At 45.9% G+C, this 27,313-nt stretch overlaps 1 protein-coding gene across 3 annotated transcripts; it reads left to right on the top strand.

Moving 5' to 3' along the window:
- Positions 1 to 1,995: 1,995 nt before the first annotated feature.
- Positions 1,996 to 20,468, top strand: CMBL (carboxymethylenebutenolidase homolog). Of its 3 annotated transcripts, none has more exons than XM_069492410.1 (6): positions 1,996 to 2,206; positions 10,793 to 11,026; positions 13,027 to 13,134; positions 16,794 to 16,936; positions 19,035 to 19,126; positions 20,078 to 20,468. In XM_069492410.1, exons 2-6 carry the CDS (start codon positions 10,812 to 10,814, stop codon positions 20,255 to 20,257), a joined length of 738 nt encoding a protein of 245 aa, XP_069348511.1. In that variant the 5' UTR covers positions 1,996 to 2,206; positions 10,793 to 10,811; the 3' UTR covers positions 20,258 to 20,468. The 3 variants fall into 3 exon arrangements, with proteins under 3 accessions (XP_069348511.1, XP_069348512.1, XP_069348510.1); XM_069492411.1 differs by lacking the exon at positions 1,996 to 2,206 and adding an exon at positions 2,216 to 2,325; XM_069492409.1 differs by lacking the exon at positions 1,996 to 2,206 and adding an exon at positions 8,767 to 8,893.
- Positions 20,469 to 27,313: the final 6,845 nt, after the last annotated feature.

The following is a 27,313-nucleotide window of genomic DNA, read 5'->3' as shown; positions in this document are numbered from 1 at the left end:
TTGAGCAGAGTCAGCAATTTTGTTTACCTTTGCCCTTGCCCCGTTTGTTAATTCAGCTTGGACTCATTCTGTTCTTGGAATTTAGATCCTTATTTCATAATGAGAAATAAAAACAACTTTGGAGGGGTAGCCAGCAGCGACTGCTGAGTCATAGCTCTTTAATTTATAGGGAACTCCGTGAAATCTTAATGCTCACTTCTGCTGAGAGTTTCTATAAGAATGAAACTTTAACTTTTTTTAAGAGCCTAGGTTAAATATTTACTTGTGTGATGAATTTTCCAGTGGAGTTTGGAGCTAAAATTGGTGAAGCTGAAAAGCTGCCATTTTGGGTGTTGCAAGCAGTTTGTGCCTTTTAGGATGGAAACAAGAATTTTTGTTTAGGGCAGGTCTTCAATTTCTTCTGGGTAATAACACTTTGGTGACTTCTTTTAATTATTCAGATGCTAACAAAACACCCATTATTTTGGAGCAATCCCAAGCCAGTAAAATAATTCAATTGTAGATGTTTCAGACTGTGATGTGACAGGTCCCGTTTGAAAGAAAATCAGTATATCTCTAGCAGGATAATACTGCCTTGCTCAGTTTTGGCTGCTATGACAAAAACACCATAGACGAAGTGACTTAAACAATAAACATTTATTTCTTATAGTTCTAGAGGCTGGGAGTCTGAGATCAGGGTGCCAGGAGGATTGGGTTCTTGGTGAGTGCCCCCTTCCTGGTTTACAGATGAGGAAGCAACATATCTCTTCTTAGAAGGGCACTAATCCCATTCGTGACCTCCACCTTCCTGACCCAAGCACCTGGGGCCCAACGGTCCCACCTCCTAATACCATCACATTGGGGGTTAGGATTTCAATTTGTAAATTTTGGGGGGTACCAACATTCAGTCCACACCATCTTTGCAGTGGGAAGGACAAGAAGTGAGTCTACCATGGTGTGATGGCTTGGTAATGTGCCCACTTGGCCAGGCTGAGCTGTATTTCCTAGAATTCCCTTTTCTTGTGTGTTTCCACTTTGGGTCCCTTATGAGGGATGTGCTTCTGCAGCCAATTGAGGTTGTTATCATAATCTTGGTCAGATGACTAAAATATGGGGGAGTGGGGCATATATGAAATGTATGTCAACCTAAAATAATCAAAAGTCAGAATCTTGTTTAAAGGGAGTTGATTCAAGCCCAAAGTTTGGGTATGAGCCTCCTGAGAAGCACAGATTCCAGAGAATGGAAGTCAGTGTTCCAAAGGGCAGAAGTTTGGGATGGTGTACATAGACAAAGTTTAGGGAGGCTTAACAGAATTTCAACATCTTTCTACGTAGGTAAGGCTTGATCCATAGCTGCAATGATCTGATTAGTTGAGGTGGTCTTTTTCCTGCTTTTTCTTTCAAGAAAGGTATATTTAACATTTCACACTGAAGACGTAACAGTCATCAGTCTTGGGTGCCATCGGGTCTGAGTTAGGTACAGGACAATATAGGAGTCAATCTACAACAAAGATCAGTGATCGCAGGAGGGGACAGTCTGGTCGCTGGTGTCTCCCAGTCACTTACAGAACGCGGAGGAAGAGAGGTAATCTATAATCTGTTAATAAGAAACAGAACTGCAAACATGCTACGTGACTCCAGTCTCCAGGGCTTAACTTCCTTGGCATAATAAATTGAGAGGGTCCTGAATATTTTTCTTTCGCACGTGTAATAATTTCTTTTTGAAAATAGATGAATTTTGATTTACAACGGGGGAGTTACAGGTCTCAGGAACCAGGCAGGAGTATAAACGTCACAGGCTGGCTGTCTTCCTTCCCCAGGCCTCCAGATACTCTTCTCGGCTCCTCTCCCCCTGCGCCTCGCTTCCCCTCCTCTCCCTGCAGGCTCTTCGGCCTCCAGGCCTCCCGACTGCCTCCCCCTCCCCCTCCCTGCCCCCTCCCTCCACCCCTCCCCCCTCGGCCTCCCCTTCCCCAACGCCCCGCAGCCCTCTCCTCCCCACGCCTCTCTCCGGGCTCCAGCTTTCCGGGGTCGAGCCGCTGGCCCCGCCAGGATCCCGGCGCCCTCGGTCCCCGCGTCCACTTCCCGTCCGCGGGAGGCGCCGCCCTCCGGGTCCCCGCCCGCCCCGCGCGCTCCGGGCGGTTCTGCGGCCGCGGGACAAGGTCCGTGCGCGGGCCCGGCAAGCCAGCGCCCCGGCCTGTGGCGGAGGAGGGATTCGCCGCGTGCACAGGTAAGGAACTCCCCAAAGTCTGTTTCCAAAAGCTGACCTTCGTGGAAGCAATACCTTGTTCTTGCGGAAGAGCAGCCCCCACGATCGCACGCGTGCGAGACGCCGCTCCTTGCACCGAGGTATGTTCCTGTAGGTGATTAGCCGTGTACATTTTAAAAACATAGCTGCAATCCCACGCCATGCAGACGTGCATTCGTTTTTGCCACTCAACACAGTGTAGGGAGCCTTTCCTCCAGGCCGCTAAATGTTTGTAACTATTCTCCTGCAGTTAGACATTCTGATGGTATAGTCTTTAGCTAATATAAAACTATGAAAAAACTGAGCACATTTGCACGGAAATCGGTCTGCACATTTGGCAGCAGTTCCTTAGGGTGGCTATAAACAGGGGAGGGGCCGGGTCCAAGAGCTGGACTTCGGACCCACATGCTGGGTGGGTGTTGCCAAGAAGGACTGTACTGTTTACACACCACAGCAATGCGGGTGGCAGGCCCGGCCAACGCTGGGCCTGAGATTTATGTCCACTGGCTGATGGAAGATGCCACCTGTTGTTTTCAAAGCCCATTTAAAATAAGGTGTTCAGAAATGAGCCCTGCTGGTATCTGGGGAAGCCTGGCCAGGCCTGGGGACAGCCCTAGAAAAAGCCAAAGGCAGGGGTGCTGTTGGTGAGTGCAAGGAGGCCAGCGTGTGCTCATCCTAGGTAGCTTCCTAATTCATGCTATCTCGACTGTATACCCTGTGGAAAATGCAAGCATGACTGCTGAAGGATAAATATTTGGAGGAGCTGACCTGCGTAGAATCCTCTGAGGATGAATATTGGCCCTGCCTTTCCCACTCCAAGTTTGAAAATCAGCTGCCATGCAGGTTCCTACAGTGTTTAACCAGGAAAGGAATAAAAACCCCAGCCCTTCCCCATTGGACACCACCCCCCATGCTGTCGTGGAGTGATGCCTTTAACCCTGAGCCCCTGGTTCTTCGTATACTTGGTTTCTATTTCTAACTTTTTAAAGCTTATGGCAATTTATTCCTTGACTTCTTTGCTTGCTACAGTAGCATCTGCAGCAGTCTTTTCTGCTCACCAAGATCTGTTTTCTTTGTTTCTGTTGGAGAACTGTTGTGTTGGGAAGTCTGACTTCTGAGTTACTTAAATCCTTGGGGTACGAAAGCAGGAAAACCACGCTTGCACCATCCTTTACCATCCATTTCTGACTTCCAGTGGGAAAAAAGGAATGTTGTTCAATGACACTGTTAAAAGATAATTTTCAGCAAAAGGAAGAATCATGACTTTCATACAGATATAAAAATGAACACATGGTAAAGATTTTATTTTATTTATTAAAGAGAGAGACAGATGTTATAACTGGTTCAAAAAAGAAGTCAAGATGTGCACATTTGTACAGAGTAAAGGAATGCCTCAGGGAGGTGTGCCTAGGAGGGGCATACGCTTGGAATTTGCAGATCACATGCTTAACAGTGATCCCCACAGGTTGTGACTTGTAATTTTGCAGAGGGACTGTCCTATGGGAAGCAGGGCTGGAGAGGGCCTGGTGGTGACACATAGGCATTACCTTGCATGAATTTTTATGAGGGAATTGTGCATTTGTTTTGCTAGCTAGTGTGGGCATTGTCAAATATGGCCACCAGGGTGTCTTCTGCAGAGGCATGTGTTGGCCATTGCTGGAGCCACGAAGAGCACCCTGACTTCCAGAGGCTTCACCAGTGGAAACCACAGACCTGATCTAGGTGGGCCAAACACACTTGCCATGATGCAGAAATCTTTTTTTTTTTTTTTGGAGACAGGGTCGCCTGGGCTAGAATGTAATGGCAGAATCATAGCTCACTGCAACCTCCAACTCCTAGGCTTATGGAATCCTCGTGCCTCAGCCTTCCGAGCAGCTGGGACTACAGGTGCATGCCACCATGCCCAGCTAGTTTTTAAAGTTTTTTGTAGGGACAGGGTCTTGCTATGTTGCCCAGGCTGATCTCGAACTGGCCTCAAGCTATCCTTTCACCTTGGCCTCCCAAAGTACTGAGATTTCAGGAGTGAGCTACTGCACTGGCAAGAAAAGCCTTTTTTGACACACATGTCATGAGGACCCCACCATGTGTGCCAGACACACAGTCCTGCCCCGTGCAGGAGGAGGCTGAAGCCTTCTTCCTCACAGTGAAGGATCCTTCCCGTGTAGGAGAGGTTTTGTGCTTCAGTGGAAAAGATCTGTGTCTATAGCACACCCTCTGGGCTGATTCTGGCCCTGTTTGTTATATTTGAGCCATTTTGCAAGTCTTTGTAAGTCATGGGTAAATGATAGATCTGATATCCGTAAATTCTGTCTTTTCTCTCTAGAGAATTAATCAACTGCTTCCCCTACTGTGGAAAGAATGTTTTGTCTCCATTTGCAATTCATCTCAGCATTTCTTCACAGCATGTAAATTTGTGCTTTTCTGACTTTTCCTTCAAGCCATTGAGAACATCTGCCTCACTTCCTTCTATCATTGGAGTAAAATAAATTCCTTAACATGTGTTTGTTTTTATATTTGTGTAAGAGTCATGGTTTTACTTTCTTCTGAAAATTATCTTTTAATAAATGTGTTATTTTGGGGAGAAAAAGCAAAAATCCTAGAGGGTACATACGGAGAATGTGCTTACAGTACAGGCAATTGAGGGTCAAGGGTAGCAACCTGCCCGTCCTGCCCATGTGGTCTTTGAGCCCGGGTGCGGCCACCACACCCAGGCCTCTCCCGCTGGAGAATGACCCTTTGAGATCAGTCCAGAGCGCTGCTCTGCTGGCTGTAAACAATCCTTCTGGAAAGTGGATATCAAGTGAAGATAAAGTAAAAAAAATTCAGATTGGAGGATGCCTTGGAATGGCCGGGCCTTTCTGTTGTCCCTGGGTCCTCATACGACAGCCCAGCGAAGAAATCGGTCCAAGGAATTGGTTCTCAACAAACAGTGCTACAGGGCACCACATTTACTGCGATTAATGGTGAATTATTGTCTGTGACGACTAACAGTTCTATAATGTAGCTTATGAAAACAAAACCAAGAAAACTAGTGTCCTTTGTCCTTGATTGGAGAACTAGTTGTTAATCCCTTTCTCCTTAAAATCAAATTACTTGATTTCTAATTACGAAACACTAAGAATATTCAGTGAAGTGCAGGAAATAACGTAACAGCCACCTATTTTCCCATCGCTCAGATTTAAAAGATAAATACCATTTTGTCCCATGTACTTCAGATCAAAACTTTTTAAGGAAATAAAATGTAACAAATACAATTAAAGCCAGCAATTCTCCATCCCTCCCCACCTCCCTTCCAGTAACTGCTGTCCTAATGGTGATGTGTTTCATTCTCGTACATACTTTCACTACCGTGTATTTATTATTAAAATATGTATTATTCTTAGTTGTTACTTATTTAGCATCAAAATAGCAGTTGTCTTTTTACATAGCATTATGTTTTTGAGCCTTATCATATTGATAAATATAGATTCAGTTTGTTCATTGAACTGCCATGTAATATTCTTTTGTTGCCTGGATCCGTGTCCTACAGCTGCTGTCATAAATTGCCACAAACTGGGTGGCTTGAAACAATAGAATTGTCCCATAGTTCTGGAGGCCAGGAGTCCAAAATCAAAGAGTCAGCAGGGCCTTGCTCTTCCTGAAAGCTGCAGAGAATCCTTCCTTGCCTTTTCCGGCTTCTGGTGGCCCTGGCAATCCTCGGCCCTCCCCGGCTTGTAGATGCATCACTCCAGTCTCTCCCTCCCTCTGCACGTGGCCTCATCTTCTGTGTATCTGTCCTTGTGTCCAGATTATCTACTTACAAGGATACCAGTCATTGCATTTAGGGCCCACCCTAATCCAGCATGACATCATCCTAACTTCATTACATCCGCAAGGACCTTATTTCCTATCAAGGTCAGGTTCACAGAGACTGGGGGATATCTACTTGAACAAGTCTTTTCGGGAACCCAATTCAACCCACAACAATGAATAAATCACAGTTTATTCCATTCTCTTGTTAGTGGTCAATTAGATTGCTTCCAATTGTTGCTGTCACATTAGTAATACCAAGAACATCATTCCATGTTCATGGCGTGTGCCTGCGTGTATGTGTGCAAATTTCTCTAGAGAAACATCTAGTGGTGAGATTTCTGGATTGCAGGGTGTCTTCCCAATTTCCAGACCTTGCCAGTCTGCTTTCCAGGGTTTGTGTCAATTTACACTCTCATTTCCCTTCCAGTGCATCCCATCTGGGTATTAACAAACTTTTTGCCGATCTGCAAGATGTAGAATGGTATTTCATTGTTGTTCTTAGTACAATTTCTTTAAATACAGTGAGGTTGCATATCTTTTCATATGTTTATGGGCCATTCAGTGTACTCTTTTTTAAATTGCTCATTCATATCTTTGGAGCATTTTCCTATTTCATTGTCTTTTCCTTGGTAATTTAAAAGAATTCTTCATGTATTTTATCTAGATATTAAGTCCTCTGTTTCTAAAATAATATCTTCTCCTAGTCTATCTTGTTTTCTCAATTTGTGAAGCCTTCTACTTTATTATTAGTCTTAATGATTATCTTATTAATCTTACTATTTTAGTTATCTTATTAATGAAATTTTAAAAGCCTTCTGTTGTGGCAAATACCAAGCCTATACACAAGTAGAGAGATGAGTGCAAAGGATGCTCCTGAACTTACTCCTGGCTCCAGTGCTGTCGCCACACGGACATCTCCATCCCTATCCCGCACTGGGCTATTCTGCAGTGAATCCAGACCTCTGATCATTTCGTCTGTGTATACATCGTGATGAATCTATAAAAAGACAAGGACTCTTTAAAAAAAAGTAACTGCAATGCCATTATCTTCCCCTGCCAAAATTAACAATTCTCAATATCATCAAAAATATCCACTCAGTATTCAATTTTCTGCAGTTGTCTTGCTTTTCTTGTTTTTTATAATTGGTTACAATGAAATGGGATTTGTTAATCCTTTTCTTTATGGTGTATGCTTTTTGGGTCTAATTTAAGAAATTCTGCCTTATTCCAAAGTACAGGAAAAAACATGTTCTCCCATATTTTCCTCTAACAGCTTAGTTTTGCTTGTCCAGCTTAGATTTCTAACGGTCTGATATGCTCACTTGTGTGTGGTGCGCTGGGATCCATCATGGTTTGTTTTCTCACCTGGGCAGCTGTGTTGCATCATTGCCACTTTCAACCCATAATAGCTGTTGAATTTTGTCAAAATGCTTTTTTCTGTATCTATTGTGATGATGACGTGGATTCACTTCTTTAATTTGTCAGTATCATGGATTACATCATAGAATGTCTAATGGTAGACCATCCTGGCATTCCTGATATGGTCATGATATATACATTTAAAAATATATTGTTTAGTGTGCTAATATTTCACTTATAATTTTTGTATCTAAATTTATAAGTAAGGGAATCATTTAGTTTTTCGTTCTTATCTTGTCCTTGTTTAGTTTTTGTATCCATGACATAGCCAGATTTTATTTGCTTCAAGTTGACATTTACTCCTGATTTTTTTTTTTCTCTGATTAATGAATATTTCTGGTCAGGTCCCCTCACCCCAACTTTCTACCATGAAAAATTTTCAAATATGGAGAAATGGAAAGAATAGTGTAGCAAACACTTATATGCTAATCATCTGGATTCAGTAATTCTTGGCAATTTGCCATATTGCTTTATGTATTTATTAATATATGTGTGTTGTGTGTATATGTATTTTATGAAACATTTGGGGGTAAATCGCAGATGTTATGACACTTCATGCCCTAGCACTTGAGCACACATCTTCTATAATAAAATTAGGAACGTTCTCCTACGTAATCACTATTATAATACAGTATAAAATTATTAATAATGCACCGTGTCAGCTTTCATTCATGTTTCATCCCTCAGATGTCCCTCAGATGTCTCTCAAATGTCTCCTATGGCTGTTCCTAATTTTGAACTAGGATCTAATTAGGGTTCACATGATGCAGTTGGGTTTATTTTTCTTTAGTTTCTTTTAACCTAGAGTCATCTCACCACCTTTTTTTCATTTACATTGGTTTTTAAATTTAGGCACATAACAGAGTTGGAAAACATACCCTCTCTTTTCTGTTCCACTAAGTTGTCAGTTTTGTTGGGTCTTCAAATTTATCAGCATAAAGTTGTTTGAACTAATTTCTTACAGTTTTTAAAGAGAAAATCGTTAATTATGTCACCTTTTCATTCCAGATATTGTTTTGTTGTTGCGTGTGTTTAGCATTCTTTCATTTTTATTTGGTTAGTTTTGCTGGAGACGTTGTCTATTTTATAACTCTCCAAGGGATCAGATTTTAATCTTTTTGGATTTTCTCTATTGTTTCTTTATTTTCATCTCATTGTTCTTTCTTTGTAGGATTTGCTATGGTCTGAATGTTTGTGTCTCCCCAGAATTCATATGTTGAAACCCTAACCCTCAAGATGATGGTATTAGGAAATAGGACCTTTGGAAGGTGACGAGGCCCTGAGGGCAGAGTCCTTGTGTTTGGAAATAGTGCCCTTATGAAAGGGACTCCAGAGAGCTGGCAGGTCCCTTCTGTCCTGTGAGGATCCAGGGAGAAGGTGCCATCCAAGAAGCAGAAAGTGGGGCCCCGATCCTGAATCGCCAGTGCCTTGAATTTGGACTCTCCAGCCTCTAGAACCGTGAGAAATACATTTCTGTTGTTTATGGGCTACCCAGTTTATGCTATTTCATCACAGCAGCCTGAACGGTTCTCTAATCTACCTGTGTCCTTGAGTTCAGTGTTCCCGTTCCGCCTTTCTGATGGAAGCTTAATTTTTTAAAAATCCAATTTGAGAATCTGTCTCAACTAGTGAATTTAATCTGTTTACATTTATTTAAATTTAGGCTGGTACGAAGGTTATTTCAATTGATCACAGTCAGTTACAGATTGAAGTCCTCCTTGTTCAACTCTTTTCCCCGTCTAATGATTGCACTTGAGTAGACTTAAAAAAATAAATAAATAAATAAATTTATTTCAGCCACATTATTTCATGCCTTGTAGTTAACAGGTTTTTTTTTATTTTCCTTTTCTTTCCTGCTTTCTATTTTGACTCATCAAGCTTTTTATGTCTCCTCTCATTTAAAACCCCATTCTCTTCATAAATTTCCTCTGGTGGTGGTATCTGCTGATTCTTGTTTATTTGAATCATTTCCGTTTTTTGTTGTTGTTGAGACAGAGCCTCACTCTGTTGCCCGGGCTAGAGTGCCGTGGCATCAGCCTAGCTCACAGCAACCTCAAACTCCTGGCTCAAGCGATCCTCCTGCCTCAGCCTCCCGAGTAGAGTAGCTGGGACTACAGGCGTGCACTACCATGGCCGGCTAATTTTTTCTATGTGTATTTTTAGTTGTCCATATAATTTCTTTCTATTTTTAGTAGAGAAGGGGTCTCGCTCTTACTCAGGCTGGTCTTGAACTCCTGAGCTCAAACAATCCGCCCGCCTTGGCCTCTCAGAGTGCTAGGATTACAGGCGTGAGCCACCGCACCCGGCCTGAATCACTCCCTTGTGTGTAGTTTTTTATAGTGAGCTCCTTCTTGATGGGGTAGTAATTTTTGGCCTGCACCGCGGAAGTCTTGCTATAAAGTGGATCTGCATTTGCCTCTGCTAGGTGTTCCAGGGGCTTTGCTGACCGAGGGTCAGCTATATTGACTTCTCAGCCAAGGATTGCGTCGGGTTGGGGATTGGTTTCTTTTTTCCCTTCCACTCGGAATTTAGAATGAGATGAGCTTTGCTGTATTCCTAATCCTGGTCGATAGAGCTTTTCTTGTTTTGTTTTGGCTTCCCCTTCCCCCAGACGTGAACCTTTGAGGGCTCAACATTGCAGGGTGGGTCTCAGTTACAAATTCCCATCTCATGTGGTCCCAGGGCCTCATTGGATACAAAATCCTAAGCACTCGGTTGTTAAGGGGTGTTCCTGGGTCCAGCCCTGTCTCCCAACTTTGTCCGATGCCTCCGGCATCTCTTGTGTCTTCCTTACTCTGGCTTTCCGTTTCCTCTCCAATCCTGGCTCCTGGGGAGTCCCCTTTTTCCTATGAGCTCCTCCGTTTTTATCTTTCTTTGTTGGTTTCATTCAATCTGTCATTTATAGTGTTTCCAGCCTTAATCTGTGGTATTGCCAGAACCAAAAGTTACCTTTGATTGCTTACATAATAAATATCATAGATATAGTTAAAATTAATTTTTTCTGTAATTTTTTTTTTTTTGTTAGAGACAAAGTCTTGCTCTGTTGCCCAGGCTAGAGTGCAGTGGTGCATTCGTAGTTCACTGCAGCATTGAACTCCTAGGCTTAAGCAATCCTCCCACCCCAGCTTCCCAAGTAGCTGAGACTACAGGCATGGATCACCATGGCTATTTTTTTGTGGAGATGGGGTCTCACTGTGTTGCCTAGGCTTGTCTCAAACTCCTGGCCTCAAGTGATCTTCCTGTCTCGCCTCCCAAAGTGCTACAGTTTTTTCTGTAATCTTGATTTTAGTTTACTTACTATTTAAAGTCTTTAGATTTTTACCATTCAGAATGTAACGCATGTTTCTCTCTTCATAGCCTGACTTAAACATCTGCAATGGCTAACGAAGCTTACCCCTGTCCGTGCGACATCGGCCATAGACTAGAATATGGAGGGATGGGGAGTGAAGTTCAAGTCGAGCACATCAAGGCTTATGTCACCAAGTCCCCTGTTGCTGCAGGCAAAGCTGTGATTATCATTCAGGATATATTCGGCTGGCAGTTGCCCAATACCAGGTATATGGCTGACATGATCGCAGGAAATGGATACATGTACGTATACAATTCTGTTCCTTTGTTTACATTCATGTAAATTTCTGTGGTTTATTTTGTTCCCTGATATACAGTATTCTAATTTACATCATCTACTTCCTTATCTCACTATGGTGAAGGTAAACGGGAAATGTATGAAATTAAGCACCCACTTGGTGGAAGCCAACTGCTCCTAACCCAGTCCCTGGGCTTTGTGTGCTCCTGGGGGTAGCTGGCCCTGTAGGCGTGTTGGACACGGGTAGTCCTCTCCCCGTGTGTGGCCCTGGCCAGGCGCAGGCGCTGGACACCGTGGCAGACCTTGCCAGCTCTGCAGTGGGCCCGTTACTTGGCCCCTGAAGCATCTCGGCCTCATGTCTGATTTCACAGGGCTACTTGGACGGCAGGGTGTCCCCGGCTCTTCCTGGTCCAAACATGTCCCCCCACGGCCTGGTCTGAATTAGACAGGGGTCTGGAAATCGTACAGTGAGACCTTGCTTGTCTCCCAGAGTTTACTTCTTGTCCATCCAGGTGGCCATGGCCACCGTTGGTGAGGGCTGCCACCTGTTTGCTTGTCATTTGCTGGTGTTGGCAAAGGCTTCAGGAAAGTCCAGAGGAGAGCAGGAACCACTCCTTCCTCCCCAGCCTCAGAAAGCGTAAACCCAGCAGGCTCGAGCCCGTGCACCACTCCAACCCGAGGGTGCACCTGCCTTGTTTTTCTGGGAAGAGAAACTGGTTGGAGAAATCAGGCCCACTGCAGCCTGATGCAGATCGTGCTGAGCGAAAACCTCTCACTTGCCGTTTCCCTTTTTCACGTCCCGGGTTCCCTCTTGAGGATGAGGCGGCTGAGCCTCCCAGGGGCAAGCCCAGGAATTAAGACACAGCCTGCACCGCCCCGATTGCCTTACGGCCCAGCCAGACTCTGTGCTAAGGGCCTGTCCAGGGCCACTTCCCCTTCCTTGAGGGAGGAAGCGCTGCTGCCCTCGTTTTGCACAGTGGGGAAACCAGAAAGACAGGTTCGCGACTGCCCAGATCACCCAGGCACAAGCAGGTTGATGGGATTTCGGTTTCTGGCGTTTTATGGTGGGTTCTTTAGCCGCAGTCACAGCGTAACAGTTGAGCAGACACCTGTGACTTACAAAGCACTTTCACACTTACACAACTGGCTCTGCCGGCAGGATCATCCCCTGAGGTTGGATGGTGCAGGGTGCTATTTGTCAGATCAAGGACACGAGGATAAAGTGGTTAAATGACCTGTTAAGGTCACACGCAGCGTAGAGTGGTACTGAGCCTCGAACTTGGAGTTTCTGAGCTAGTGTCAGTGTTCCGTCTACCCCTGCGGGAGGAGGTGTGTTCCTCCAGCCAGGCGGCGACTCTTTATTTTAGGAAACAGGCCTCTGGCCGGGGCGATGTTGGCTCCGTCCCCCTGGGTTGACTTGTGAGGAACAACGACATGGACTCGGGCAAGGCTTGTGTTCTCTCTACAGCCTCTTTTAGAACCTGCTTTAGACCATACCCTTTGGACGGGCAGTTGTGTCCTGCTGGCATCTTGGGTGGATGCTGGTGAAAATTGCTTGGTCATAGTGACTGGACACGCTCACCAGGTGTGTCCTTCAGCCTGAGGCTCATGTGAAAGGCCAGGGAGCTCCAAGGCCGGCTGAGAAGGGCAGCTCCTCCAGGGCAGCAGGCGGTTTTGCAGCCACCAGCCCCTGCCCACGTGCCCAGGTGCCCCCTCAGCCTGTGCCAGTGTATCCAGTGGGGAGTGTGCGCCACCGACAGCCTCGCCGTTTCCCAGGGCTGGGTTATGAGCCCCGCCAGAGGCCATGCACCTGCGGTTGTGACACCCACAGTGGCCTGGTGCCAGGTGGCCTCTTTGCTGCAATCAAAGTTGGCCTGCACACCCACTGCTTTTCCTTTTCTCTGAGCTACAATCACTAACTCAGCAAGTTTCTCAATAAATGTAAGCAAATAAACAAGTCCAAGCAGTTCTGAAACTAAGATCGATTCATGTCAATATTTTATAGAACCATCGTTCCAGACTTCTTTGTAGGGGAGGAGCCGTGGGACCCCTCTGCCGACCGGTCCAACTTTTCCGAGTGGTTGAAAACGAAGAACGCCCAGAAGATTGATAAGTAAGTTATCAGCGGACATGGCTGTGTGTGTGGTGTGGCCCAGAGAGAGCTGGGTTGGCTTCGCCGCTCAGACCCCCCCATCCACACCTCCTGGTAGGACATCGCTTGGCTGCAGCCAAGAGTCCTTCCTGAACGTACAGGAAAAATGTTCTCATGTAGCACAGTTCTGAGCTGAAGATGGGGAGCCAACAAGCACTCCTGCTGCCCCAGCAAGCTCACCTGTGTCCCTCTCTGAGACACTCTTGGTGCCACAGGTGTGCAGGGGAACCTCGTGGAGGTCGTGGGCCGGACTGATTACCCCGACCGAGGGGCTTCGGGTCCACAGGGCCAGCAGCTCTTTCCTCCCCTCCTGGCTGCAGAACCAGTTGAGAAGAAGGGCAGAGAAAAGCAACTAGATCCGATGCCAGCCTCAGGACTGCTGAGCTGGTGGGAAACCACGGTTTTAGATCTGAGACTCAAAGGCCCCCCCCCGACGCCCAGCCTAGACCCGATCCCAGTCCATCCCCCTGAGGGGGACTTTGGGTCTTCAGAGCAGACCCACCGACCGGGATTGCTTTTGGTGGGTCCAGGGGGTAATTGGAAGATGGGGAGGAACCCCCAGGCTGCAGCCTTTGCCTGCATTTGCTCTGCTCAGTCTAGAAGGACCAGAGCTGTCAGCCGCTGGTCAGCCCTCCTTCCTCTGTCTGGAGGTCTAAACACAGTGGGGGAAGAGGCCAGGAATGTTCTCTAAGGACAAGCTCCTCCTGCACAAGAAAGCCTGAGCCCAGGGGTAAAAGGGTTCCCCCAACACTAGCCGCTGACTTGAGTGGCCATTTCTCCCCGAGCCCTCTCCTCTCCATCACCTGACTCTCCCCCCACCGTACACGTGAGCCCCAAGATTGATCACCGTCAGCCTTCTGTTTGATAAGCTGCCCCCCAAGCCCAGGCCAGGGCGACTGCTAATAATGTGGCCACCCACCTGTGGCCACTCGGTCCCTGGAACCCTCTGTCCCTTCTTCTACCACGAGAGTGCCCTGAACTTCCTAGCTCTCCGGAGCTGACTCGGGCTGCTGGCCTCCCTCTCTTGGTCTGGTGGACACTGGGCAGCCCTCTGCCCACAGCGCGTGTCAGCTCTGCAGGGCCCTCCGGTGTCCTCAGCTCCGCCTTGCCTACCCCCTCACTGGGGGCCAGAGTCTCCCGTTTTGGCTGCCCCCTTTCTAGGGGCTGATGCAGAATCGCAGTGCTTTGTGGCTCAAGCCAGGAGCCTGCACAGGCCTGGGTCTCCTAGGGTCTCTGCGGGGTCTCGTCGGACCACGGGGAGATGCTGCAGCCTGCCCTTGGAGCGTCCAGCCTGGCTGAGTACCGGGACTGTGAATATGAGAAAGCATTAACCTCAGGGTCCTGCAAGTAGCAGACCAGGGCTAGAAGCTGTAGCGTCGATTCCACCTGGTGAAGCCCGGATCCTAGAGCAGATGAGACCAAACGTGGTGGGGCTGGGAGGGGCCACCCTGTCTGTCTTCTGTCTTCGGGCAGGAAGGACCTGTTTCTCCTGCTGGGAGAGCTGCCTGCGGAAAGCCTCCAGCTCTCTAGGATGTCCACCGCCTTGTCTAAGTCTGCCCCAGTGAATGGTCACTGTAGGGGTGTGAAGGCCCAGCTCCCTCACCCCTAAATGAGGTGACCTCAAGGGCCATGCCAGCCCCCCCCAGCACAGCACAGCCCCACGTCTCTGCCAGTCCTGTGCCCTCCCCTACCTCTCCCCCAGGGTGGACCCCAGGAGCGCCCTCAGTAGGCCTCCTGCATGCTGTTGTCCAGATCCAAGCTGGCTTCCCAGGGGCCTAACCTGCCATCCCAAGAAAAACAAAGCAAAACGTTAAGAGTACATTAGAAGAGGAAGCACAAGAGGACCAGAAAGACTATGGCACTAAGAATACAAAATTCAGCTTTGCTGGTGGGGCTGGCATGGGGAGCAGGGAGAATGGTTAGGATATTTTGCTGTTTTCCAAGAAAATGCCGTGTGGGGCTGCCTTGCATTTGTGACTGGTGTAGGCAGGCGTTAGAGCACCCATGAGCCTCTTCCACAGGGGAAAAGGAAAACCACACTTCTTAAATTAAAGGGAGGCATAAAGTGGAAACAGTAACTTTGAAAGTAGACACAAGTCCTGGTATCATATCCAGTCAGGCGTCTTCTCTTTGCAAGGACAGAAAACCCATCTTGAATGTTCACTACTTAAGGGGTCAAGGGATTTGTATTGGTTTATAGAACTGAAAAGAGGTAGTTTTTGGCTTCAAGCAGGGTTGGGTCCACAGCTTAAAAGGTATCCCCAGGACTCGTCCTCCCAGCATCTCTCAGCTCCATTTCCTGTATGACAGTTCCATTCTCAGGCAGCTCTTGCCTCTGGGTGACAAAATGGCTGCAGCAGCTCCAGCCTTCTGTTGGTCTCTCTCACAGCAACTCAGCAATCTCATTTTGTCCCCTTGTTTATGATTGGGTCAAAAGTCCATCCTTGAACTAATCATTGTGTACAGGAGATTGCTAAGCTTTGATAGGCCAGGCCTGAGCCATGTACTTTACTCCTGGAACTGAGGGCAGAGCCACCTAAGTATGTGCCCTCAGCATGGGGAGAGATTGTTCCTCTGAAGCTGAATCCTGGTGTTCCCAGAAAAGCAGGGAACAGACTGGGAACAACAAAGCAACACAGTTCACTTGAGTCAGTTAAAAAATTTTTACAGAAATGCCTTCTTCCTTCTTGTCCTTTCCAATTAAGGTAGTTATTCCTAAGATCAAAGCATTCAAGAAAAAAATCTGAAACCAAAAAGGACAAAAACTATTACTTGCTACACTTTATTTTGTGGGATTACTTAAATACTGCAAGAGAACATTATGAAAATAACCGCTTGCATACAGAGTGGTATGACACATATGTTTAAATGTGTTCAAATATATGTTACGATTAAAGAAAAAGTAGGTGCTATAGAATTGCATTGTACTTACATTTTTAAATTGCAAACGTCCAGCATTTCTTCCCTACCAGATTAGACAGAACTTTCTGGGCTGGCCTTGCACCCTATCTCCGCTTTGGTACACTCCTTCTAGTTGAAAATGTGTTCTGAATTCCAAGCAATCAGTTTGCAGATGACCTGTTTGCCAGAGAGCTACTGTTGTTGCTGCCTGGTGCTGTCGTGGCTTAAAGAGTTCTGGTGGCTTTCCAAATTTTGCTTCGCTCTTTGAGGCAGGAGGAGGCGAGCAATGCAGCGTTGGGAGTTTCGGGGGGAGAATGAATGTGTGCGGGCAGAGAGTATTTGGGGTGCTGCCCGTAGTATGGCTCATGTCTGCCTGAGGGGAGAGAGGAGTCTGGGGCATGCGGCAGGGACCAGATCTTGGACTGAAGTCTTATGAGCCACGCGGTGGACTTTGGCTTTTGTCCTGAAGAGAGCTGGTCAGATCTGTGTTTTGGAAAGAGCACCACGTGCCTGCAGCTGTTCGGCAGTTGGAGGAGGGCTGGGTTTGGCTGCTGGTGCGGTGCTTGGGCAGGAGGTAGTGAGGGTGGAGCTCTGAAAATAAGAACCTTTGACAACTTCAAATAACAGTTGCTGATACAGCCCTGTTATCATCAGCACAGCCCTTTGAGGGGTTCACAAAATAACCCTTGATACTTGAATGCCTTTTCTTTCTGTTCTAGAGAGGTCGATGCTGTCTTGAGGTACCTGAAACGAGAGTGTCATGCCCAGAAAATTGGCGTCGTGGGATTCTGCTGGGGTGGAATTGCCGTCCACCACTTGATGATGAAGTACTCGGAGTTCAGGGCGGGGGTCTCCGTCTATGGTATATCTGCCTTGTGCATTTTTACACAGTGAAAAGGAGGAATGGTTGAGTGATAGTAGCCACAAGCTTCTTTGACCCAGTGCCACACAAAGCCCGATAGTGCAGACATGGCCCATCTTAGGGAAATTGGCTTTAAGAATTTGAAAACAGAGGTGGAAATTTGCAGTGCAGTTAACCAGAGGATGTCACTGGGAGGGAGGAGGCCTGGGTCCCAACAGTGTGACTTTGGGAAAGTCACCTAACCTGAGCTCTCCATTTCTTCACCTAGGATGAAGGGGATAACATTTCTTTCTGTGATGATGATTAATATCACATAATACTTTTATGAGCAACATCTGTGAAAATATTTTTCTGAGATACGAATTGCTCTTAACTATGCACAAACACACATGCACACACTAAAGACAAAAAGAAAAGGAAAACCCACTTTAAAATGTAAATAGCAACTTACACATTGTAGCCAAAGCAAACCAAAGCTATCAGCAATGAAATAAGAACATTATATCTGTAAATAGAAATCGCATACTAGGTTTATGATACAGAAGCATTCAGACCAAAACAATGTAAAAAACAAAAAAGACACACAAGGAAATTTGGCCACCTTTTATAATACGGATGCTCCTTGACTTACGATGGGGTTGTGTCCGGTAAACCCACTGTAAGTTGAAAATGCGTTGACTACACCTGGCCTACCGAACATCATAGTTTAGCGCAGCCTGCCTTAGGCGTGCTTAGAACACTGACATCAGCCTCCAGTTGGGCGAAACCATCTAACACAAAACCTATTTTATAATAAAGTGTTGAATATCTTAGGTAATTTATTGAATACTGTACTGAAAGTGAAAAACAGAATGGTTGTATGGGTACTTGAAACACTGGGTTTCTACTGAAGGCATGTTGCGTTTGCACCATCATAAAGTCAAAAAATTGCAAGTCAAACCATCGGAAGTCGGGGACCGTCTGTAGCATATCATAATGATTTTTATTTGGCCTACTGGCTCCTCACTGTGGTATTTTCATCTACTTTTAGCATTTTTAAAAAACCCTTTAAATGTTGATTTACACAAAAGAACATAAACTCAGTAAGTGCCCAGTTGTGATATAGAAGCATTCAGACCTTAAATGCTGAACATGAAAAGAACATGTTAATAAATGCAGTAAGTGCTCCGTTGCCTACGGAACAATGGGGCCGGCTGTTGCAAGCCCAACAGTCGGTGCCTTTGTGCGAATTAGCAGAAGGGGCGCAGGCAGGGACGCCTCACCGGCGCCACCTCCTGGCCGCTGTCGTGCAGTACGCGAGCCGCCGCGCATGGCAGGACTCGGACCCAGGGGACATCAAACGGGGATCCAGCCACGTGATGTGCCTTTGCCTGAGTGGAGCAGGGGGCGTGGCCATCTTTTCTGTGGCTTTCTCCCTCCTAAAGAGGAGTTACAGGTGAGAGAAGGCTCTCTCTGGTACTTGATTTTTCTGTGCTGCCAGCAGGAAGTAGAAAAACATATGTTATTTTTTTTCTACCTGGTCTTATCTTAAAATATAACTTACTGCAAAACTTCTACTTATTTTCCCACAGAAGTGGGCACACCCACAGGTTGTTTTCAGACAATCTGGGTCCGGCAGAGCATGCTTTTAATTTCAGAATTAATCTCAAATTCTGAGATGAAGGATGAAAACTGATTTTTATAGAATGACCTGCTAGGACCAGGCAGTTTCACACTTTCGCACTTGTGGTCTTGTCTGAGCATAAATACTTGTTCAAATGACCGCTGCTCTTACAAATGGAACCACTGAGTGCACTTAAGCCAGAACCTATGGGGCTAGTGTAGACGTGAGAAACTTCTAGAACGACAGTTTGACGGTTACACACTACACAGCCTACAAGGTCTAATTCCATTATTTAATGGCCTGATACCTACGGAATAAGGTAGACAGTAGGAGGATCTGACTAGTAGGGTCAGGCCACGTCTGTGGAATTGCTAGAAAAGAAAATGAAGCCCCCAAAGCGCATATTTTACTGGGATAAACGAGACCATATGCACGTAGCTTTCCGAGGCGGGAGCGTGGAAATCATACTCTCATGCCCCTGTACTCAATTCTCAGGCATCGTCAGGGATTCTGAAGACATTTACAATTTAAAGAACCCCACACTGTTCATTTTTGCTGAAAATGATGCTGTGATTCCACTGGAGCAAGTAAGTTGGCATTTTTTCTCATTTATATATTTGATAGCACGATTTGACATTTTGGGGGAAGTGGAGTGGGGGAGGGAGTCCTAAAGTTGCCATTTGTTCTCCAACATTAACATTTTAATGATGGGCTTTGGCTGGGGGGGCGGGGGGAGACTCAGGCCTCCAGCACTTTGGGAGGCCAAGGCAGGAGGATCACTTGAGGCCAGGAGTTCAAGACCAGCCTGGGCCACATAGTGAGACCCCATCTCTATAAAAAATAAGAAAGAATTAGCTGGGTGGGAGCTCCTTGGGAGGCTGAGGCAGGAGGATCACTTGAACCCAGGAGTAAGAGGCTGCAGGGAGCTATGATGATGCCACTGCACTCCAGCCTGCCGACAGAGCAAGACTCTGTCTCTTAAAAAAAAAAAAAATAAGTGAAGATGTGTTTTATTAAATTTCACTTAGGGTGGAATTATGACCCCCCAAAACACAATTATTTAGTGTCACATCTGAAGGAAGTGTTTCGGTGTGGCCTGGTTACCTGGTGTAGAAACAGTTCCGTCTCCCCCTCACCCCCCATGGCAATGTGAAAGTTGTCATAAGGTCTGTGACCTTAAAGACATGGATTTTTTTAAACCAGTAAATTGATAAGGAAAAAGCAGACGAAAAATGTGGTTCAAAAGCAGTCATTTAGAAATTATTGTTATTAGTAACTAATACATTCATACAAATGATTTCAGATAATTGCTGTTGTATCATTTTTATATTGTTCTGAAATCTCTCCTTTGCCAGAGGTAAGAACAGTGTTAGTTACAAAATTAGAAGGAAAGAATTCAATGTAGCCGTGGAACTTGTTTCTGATTTAAAGCATTGATGTTCAATCTCTGTTCTCAACACTCACTGAAGATTTGGAAAATGGAAAATATTACTAAAGGGTTGAAATCATATGTCCTCATGAAATCATTTGCATACCAGGTCTCTTTGCTGACCCAGAAGTTGAAGGAACACTGCAAAGTTGCATATCAAATTAAAACATTTTCTGGGCAAACTCACGGCTTCGTGCATCGGAAGAGAGAAGACTGTTCACCTGCAGACAAGCCCTACATTGACGAGGCGAGAAGGAATTTACTCGAGTGGCTGAGCAAGTACATTTAGTAGTAATCAAGTGCAAACTTTCCTAAAATAGCCTTCATCCAAAAACCTGCTTTGAAATACTTAGATCATTTGATTTAATTTTCACTTTATGTAAAATAAATGTAGAAATCCTGAAATTCATTATTTCATCTGAATCACAAATTCAGTAGGAAATGTCAATGTATGACATAGTTGAATTTTTAACATGCACCTCAAATAAAAATTTAAAAACAAGGTCTGTACTTGGAGAATTTGAATGAAAGAGTAACACCCTAATTATTAATAAAAATCTAGGGCTATTCAAGGACCAGCTGACAGCTCAAGTGTGGCCTTTCTGGTCTTTAATTGAACACATCCTTTAAAATGCTGCAAAGCCGTGAAGCACACAAGCTATAAATTGAAGTATACTAAACTGCTCAACTTAACTAGACATTTGTCTCTGTCTGAAGAGAGCTGCATTTATGACATTTATATATTGCAATATGAGAAGTACTGAGATTAAACTAGGGATCCATTGACCTAATTATATCAAGCTAATAACCTAATATTTTGAATTTTTGAGTTTGTAGCTCTTTTTTTTTCTTTTTTAAAGATAATAGAAAATAGAGTGAACATCCGCTGTTGTCCCCTAGGCAGGGTTTCCCGGACACTGGCGTTTCGGGTCTCGGGGACTAGGGCTGCGTCAGAAGTCTCTGACGTGTTCAGCAGGGGGTGGTGCAGGGCGAAGTCGGTCAGCACCTCTGGGCCTGCACCTGCCAGGTGCGCGTGTGTGACTTTGGGTAAGTGACTCGACGTATTTATTTTTCTAATTTGGTCCTGAGGTCTCTGCTAGGAGGGGCCGCAAACCCCAGCCCTGCCCTGACCGGCCTCCGGGCTGGTTGGTCGTGGATGTGGGCGGTGTGCCTTTCACAGGATACTGCTTCGTCCTGGCGATGGCCTCATAACGGTGTCCAGCTGTGACCAGGTGTCCTCTCATGGGAAGCTCATTCACCCTGCCGGAACCCTTGTGGCTCTCGCTGACCTGTCTGTTCCCACCAAGGTAGCTCTGGGAGAGCCCTGACCAGGGGCACAGTTAGGTTTGGGTGTGCTGGTCCCCTGCCACACGGAGGAGGGAACTCAGTAATGCCAGAGGCGGTTTATTACGGGTCCGGTCCGGAGAGAAGAGGGACAGCTGGCAGGGCCAGCGGGAAACGGGGAGCCATTTGGGACACAAGCGCTCAGCCAGCAGGTGGGGAGCAGGGGGGAGAGAGAGAGAGAGAGAGACACCTGTGGGTGGAAGACTTGACCGGGGTCCAGGGCAAGCAGGCTTCCCACGGGGAGTTCTAGTTGGTGGGTTCGGAGCAAGCAGGCACCAGCGCCGTGGGGTCACGCTGTGACTGAGGGGTCACTGTGGCAAATTTCAGCATTCTGTGTGGGGGTCAGCGAGGTTGTCTCTGGCTGTCCCACAGGGAGGTGGTCACTAGGAGGCCATGTATGAGCAGATGTCTGGACTGACCACCTTGAGAACTGGGAAGAGGCAGAGAAATGGAAACTGAGTCGAGGGTAACTAAGCCCTGATTCTGGTAATAGCATACTTTATTTAGCCCAGTTTATCACAAATGTTATTTCAGAATGTAAGCAATAGAACAAATTATGAATGAGATATTTTGCATTCTTTTTTGTCCTGTCTTTGAAATCTGATGTGTATGTTTTTAGTTTTATGCTCCAGCACATCTCAATTCACATGCCAAATTTTTTTTATTTTTTGAGACAGAGTCTCACTCTGTAGCCCAGGCTAGACTGCTGTGGCATCAGCCTAGCTTGCTGCAACCTTAAAGTCCTGGGCTCAAGCCAGCCTCCTGCCTCAGCCTCCCCAGTAGCTGGGACTATAAGCATGTGCCACCATGCCCGGCTAATTTTTCTTTTTTTAGCAGAGATGGGGTCTCGCTCTTGCTCAGGCTGGTCTCGAACTCCTGAGCTCAAGCAATCCTCCTGCGTTGGCCTCCCAGACTGCTAGGATTACAGGTTTGAGCCACATGCCTGGCCCAGATGCTAAATTTTCATCAGAAGTACTTGATTTTTCTTTAGATGTTATAAAATTTACAGTTGAAAAAAAGTAGACTCACATACCCATATTGTTCCAAACATATTAAAAGTTTTACAGTAATTGGGTTTAGTACCAAAAGTCATTTCCTTTACAGTTTACCTCCGCTGGCTGTGGAGGCAGCTCCGGGCTGGCAGCATCGCCGTCCAGGGTCTGGCCCGCGCTGCAGAGCGGCTCTCCGTGTGCCAGCTTTCATCACATTTTTCTTGCTGTTTTTGTAGGAAAAGTATGTTACCCTGCTTCAGTTTTTAAATTCAAATGAATTAAAATTAAATTAGGACTGGAGCTCTCCAGGAGCACTGGCCACATCGCAAACCCCCAGAAGCCACTGGCTGCCCGTGCCAGTCTACACCTCGTTGAGATTCTCATCCTGTCACCTGTCCTTCGATCCTGTTCGTCCCCTGTGACTGCCCTGCGGTTGGTCTTTCTCAGTGCAGCCCGGAGGATTTCTGTACTTGGCACATGCCTCGAGCCTCCACCGGGTGTGTGTCCTTCCCGTAGCCCCTTGCGGGCCAGAGCGTTTAGCCGCCAAGGCAGGGCCCCACCGGAAGGGACGCTTCTCAGCTCACTGGCCCGGCTAGTGCAGGGACGAGGGGCAAATTCCCCATGGCCCTCTGAACATCACTGACACGAGGCAGATTAATAGGGGAAAAGGCGTACATATTTATTTACTCACAGTGACACAGGAGCCTTCAGAATGAAGACCCACACATAAGGGGGATTGTCCATTTTTGTGCATAGGTTCAACGAAGTATGGACAGCCATGTAGAAATACGACTGGACAGAAAGGGTCTGACCTAACGCTAGCAGACTGAGCAGGGGACCAGCCAGGCCTGTCCAGGTTCTTCTCGGCCTCTCTGTGCAGCATCCTTCCTTCTGGGTGTGGGCAGGGCCCTCTCTGGAACAGGGGTCTTATGATCTGTAATCAAATAAGGTAGGTTAGATAATTTCTTTATGGCTAGTTTTTACACAGAAAGCAGGGGAGAAAGCTAGAGTAGTAGTTTTAGCTTCTATGGCTGGCTTTGGGGAAAAAGAGTTCTCTGAGCTGCCTTGGAGAAGAGGGATTCTAGTTGCCATGGGCAGCCTTGGGGGAGAATGAGGGGCAGAGACAGGAGGGCGGAAGGGCAGAGCGAGCTGCTTCTGAGACCCCACACAAGTCACGGGGCCCCACCCAACCACAAGGAACCGGGAAGTGCAATCCTACTGTGAGCCCAGGAAGAGGAGCACTGAAGACTGTCTCAGATGCAGGAATAAGGAAGTTGGATCTAAGGGACGGTGGGGACAGATTGTCTTGGGCAGGAGGAGGATCCCCCGACACTGTATCCCCCGACACTGAGGCAAGTACAAGTGTAAGAGTTTCCAGCTGCTGCTGTGACAAATTTTCACAAATTTGGAAACTTAAACCACACAGATTTATCATCTCACAGTTCTGCAGACGGGACGCCAGGTTGGCTCAGCGGGTTGCTCTGCCCCGCTCTGGGTCTGGCGAGACCAGAATCCAGGGTGGGCCGGCCGGGCTGCTATGGGGAGGCTCGGGGAAAAAGCCGCTTCCAAGAGCATTTGAGGTTTTGGCAGAATTCAGTTTCTTGCATTTGTAGTGCCCAGGCTCCTACTTCCTCTCTGGCGGTGAGCTAGCAGCAGCCTTAGGTCCCGGAGCCTCTCCTCGGCCCCCGCGTGTGGAGCCTGGGTTGTTAATATTAGAGCCGGCAGTGGGTGTGGGATCTCTCTCCGGCTGCCCTCTCCGAGTCCTCTTCTGCAGAATCCCTCTCACCCCTCTTTCCGTGGCTACCCTGGCCCACCTGAATAACCGCCCTATTTTGCCAGCTGATTGGTACCCTTGATGACATATGCAGAGTCCCTTCACAGTGTCTAGACTTCTGCGGGGACAGCTTTAGAATTCTGCCTACCACAGGGCCTAAGCACAGGTGAGCTGACAGGTCTGAGTGGGAGCATGGAAGTCAGAAGATCACACTGCTGCTTCAGTTATCTCTGCGGTAGGAGTCAGGATCATCCGATGAATAAGACATCTTGGCAGGGCAGGGCGTGGTCACTCACGCCTATAATCCCAGCAACTTTGGGAGGCCAAGGTGGGAAGATTGCTTGAGGTCAGGAGTTCAAGACCAGCCTGGGCGAGAGCGACACCCCATCTGTACAAAAAATAGAAAAATTAGGCAGGCGTGGTGGCGTGGGCCTGTGGGAGGCCGAGGCAGGAGGATTGCTTGAGCCCAGGAGCTTGAGGCTGCTGTGAGCTATGATGATGCCACTGCACGCTAGCCTGGTTAACAGCAAGATCCTGTCTCAAAACCAAAAGGAAACTAAAAAGACATTTTGCTAGGTGCAGGTTTTCAGCTGCCTATATTGAAAATACTTACTACATAATGTTAAGAAGTTTATTTCAAGAAGTGAATGGTACATTAAAATTATGCAGTGTCCCTTGGATTTAACATCTAGGATTATTATGAGGATTAAATGTATTATTAATAAATACAGTGGTTAATGTGTTAATACAGAGTTCAAATGTTCTGGTTTCAGGATTTCTTTATAATCGTAAAAACTATTGAGGATCCTCAGGAGCTTTTATTCATGTGGGTTATATTCATTAACATTTATTAGAAATTAAAACTAAGAAATTTAAAAATCATTTACTTACACATAATAATGAATGCACTGTTAACATAATTTTTATGGAAAATGTGTTTTCCAAAACAAAAAAGCATGAGAAGAATGACATTACAAATCTCCTTAATGTGTGGTTTAACAGAAGATGGTGAGATTTTCATAGCTGTTTCTGTATTTAATTTGTTACAATGTGGTGTTTCAGAAGAATATGAAGAAAATCTGGCCACACACAGATGCACGTGGCTGGAAAAGGGAAATGTACTGCAATTGCCTTTCATAAAAATGGATATTCATCTTCAATATTACACCAAAACTCAAGGGGTAGTTTGAATAAACTTTATTCTGTTACATTGGTCCATCTCGCACTTTGAAAAGATCTTGTACTTATGCATGATATTGTAACATCATACATTGACATTTGGCAAATACTGGTTTACGGGGGAGACCTTCCAAATGTTGACACATTTTATTGTGCAACGTCAAAAATTGATCCTTTAATTCACCACCAATCTCATCAGAAGTCTTGAGATGACGTTGAGCTCATGATGGTGGATACGAGTGTTCAAAAATTTTAGCTTAAATACTAAAACTTCATTGACAAAATAGAATACTGTCAGTTGTTCCACTGAAAGTGACAGGCTCATTTTATTCCTTTTTGTGAAAATGTCCTATCTTGTCACACATCTGAGTAACCAGTTAACCAGTCTTTCATGTAAAATGGGGCTCCGCAAGGCAGGGCTAGTTCAGCTCGTGCAGCTGGAGATTGTGCTTGCTACACTTACCTACACGTACTGCCTCACCAAAGGCATCTGTAGGTGAAAATGAATTTTTTCTTTTTTAATGTAACAGCAGAAAATGACTACTAGTATTTGGTGCCACTTCTCTGACTCGTGCTAAGACGCAGTTTTACTGGCTATTTTTTGCAGCATCAATGCAAATGTCAACACAGTAAGAAAGGCAATAACCTTTTAGTTTAGGAAAATACTTTTGACCTCATGGGCCCCTTGCAAAGGTTCAGGACCCCAGAGAATCTGTGGAGCACGCTTTGAAAACCAGTTTTAGTATCTCTAAAACATTGAGAACTGTGATAGGAGCGTTTGTGTCATTACTACCATTGTGGCTTGTGGTATTCTCCCAACTTTTTCAGCCTTCAACACGCAGAAGCCGTTTTTGGTCTGTTTTTCTGGCGATTAGGTGACCCCCACCCTCAAGGCTGCCTGCAAGCAGCACCTAGGCTGGAGAAGCACTTCTCCATGCTCACGAATTATTGATTTATTGTTCAATTACTACCATACCCCACCCCCCTTCCCCGATCCCAAACCCACAGCCCTTTAGTGGCACTGCTCCACCAATTGAGAAAGGAAGGATTCAAGAAACTCAGTAACACGTAGCAGACACAGTAGCCTCTCAGCCCTTCCAGAGGCATCAGTACTTCTGCGTTAGCTTGTGCAGTCAGCCCTCCGTATCTGTGCAACCAACCACCCTCGGACTCAAGGTATTTGGGAAAGAAAAATTGTGTCTGCCCTGACCACGTAGGCTTTTACCCTTGTCATATTCCCTAAACAATATTAGTATGACAACTATTTATGTATCACTTACATTGTATTAGATAATTCTAAGTAACCTAGAGATGACTTAAAGTATACAGGAGGATGTGCATAGATTATATGCAAATATACCATGTTATATACCAGACTCGACACTGGTGTTTCTGGCATCTGTGGGAGGTCCTGCAACCAATCCCCTACAAATACCAGGATGACTTGCATTAAAGACAGGACATTTAACAAACCTCAAACAAATCCAGCTAGTGTAGGAATTGGAACCAACAGTAAAATGCTGGGTCTTGGAATCTAGCACTGGGGATAAGCACCTTAAGCTGCTTTCACTACACATGGGGAAGAAGATGGAGCCACAAGTGATACAAAACTTGAGCGATTTGGAACTTGAAGATAAAAAAAAGGTAACTCATTATCAGGAATAAGTATTTTAATGAAACAAAATCAAAAGCTTGTGAAACATCTCTTAAGTTCTCCCATTCATTGACCAGTTTCTCTCAACCACAGAAAACACCAGGAATGCCTGTGAGGTCCATTTTTGGAAGCAGGGAGGCTTGGTTTAGTGGCTCTTCTGATATAACCATGGACCCCTCAAGCTAAGAATCTGGTCGAAAGGCTGCTGGAAGTTTGTTTGTTTGTTTGAATACTGGAAATTCTTTGCAGGCAAGAACCAGTGCTTGTAGATGAACTCATTCAAACTACAATGTCATAGATATTTATCTAGGCAGGTCTGTCTGACTTTCTAAACTCAAAAGTGCCACACCCAGAATGGAGTACCACAAATTTTAATAGTCCTACTTCACAATCCATTTTATG

The sequence above is a fragment of the Eulemur rufifrons genome, chromosome 17, assembly GCF_041146395.1.
Source record: "Eulemur rufifrons isolate Redbay chromosome 17, OSU_ERuf_1, whole genome shotgun sequence".
In the NCBI taxonomy this organism is placed as follows: domain Eukaryota; kingdom Metazoa; phylum Chordata; class Mammalia; order Primates; family Lemuridae; genus Eulemur; species Eulemur rufifrons.
Note: the sequence above shows the minus strand (reverse complement) of the source record. Positions and strands in the feature narration are given on the sequence as shown.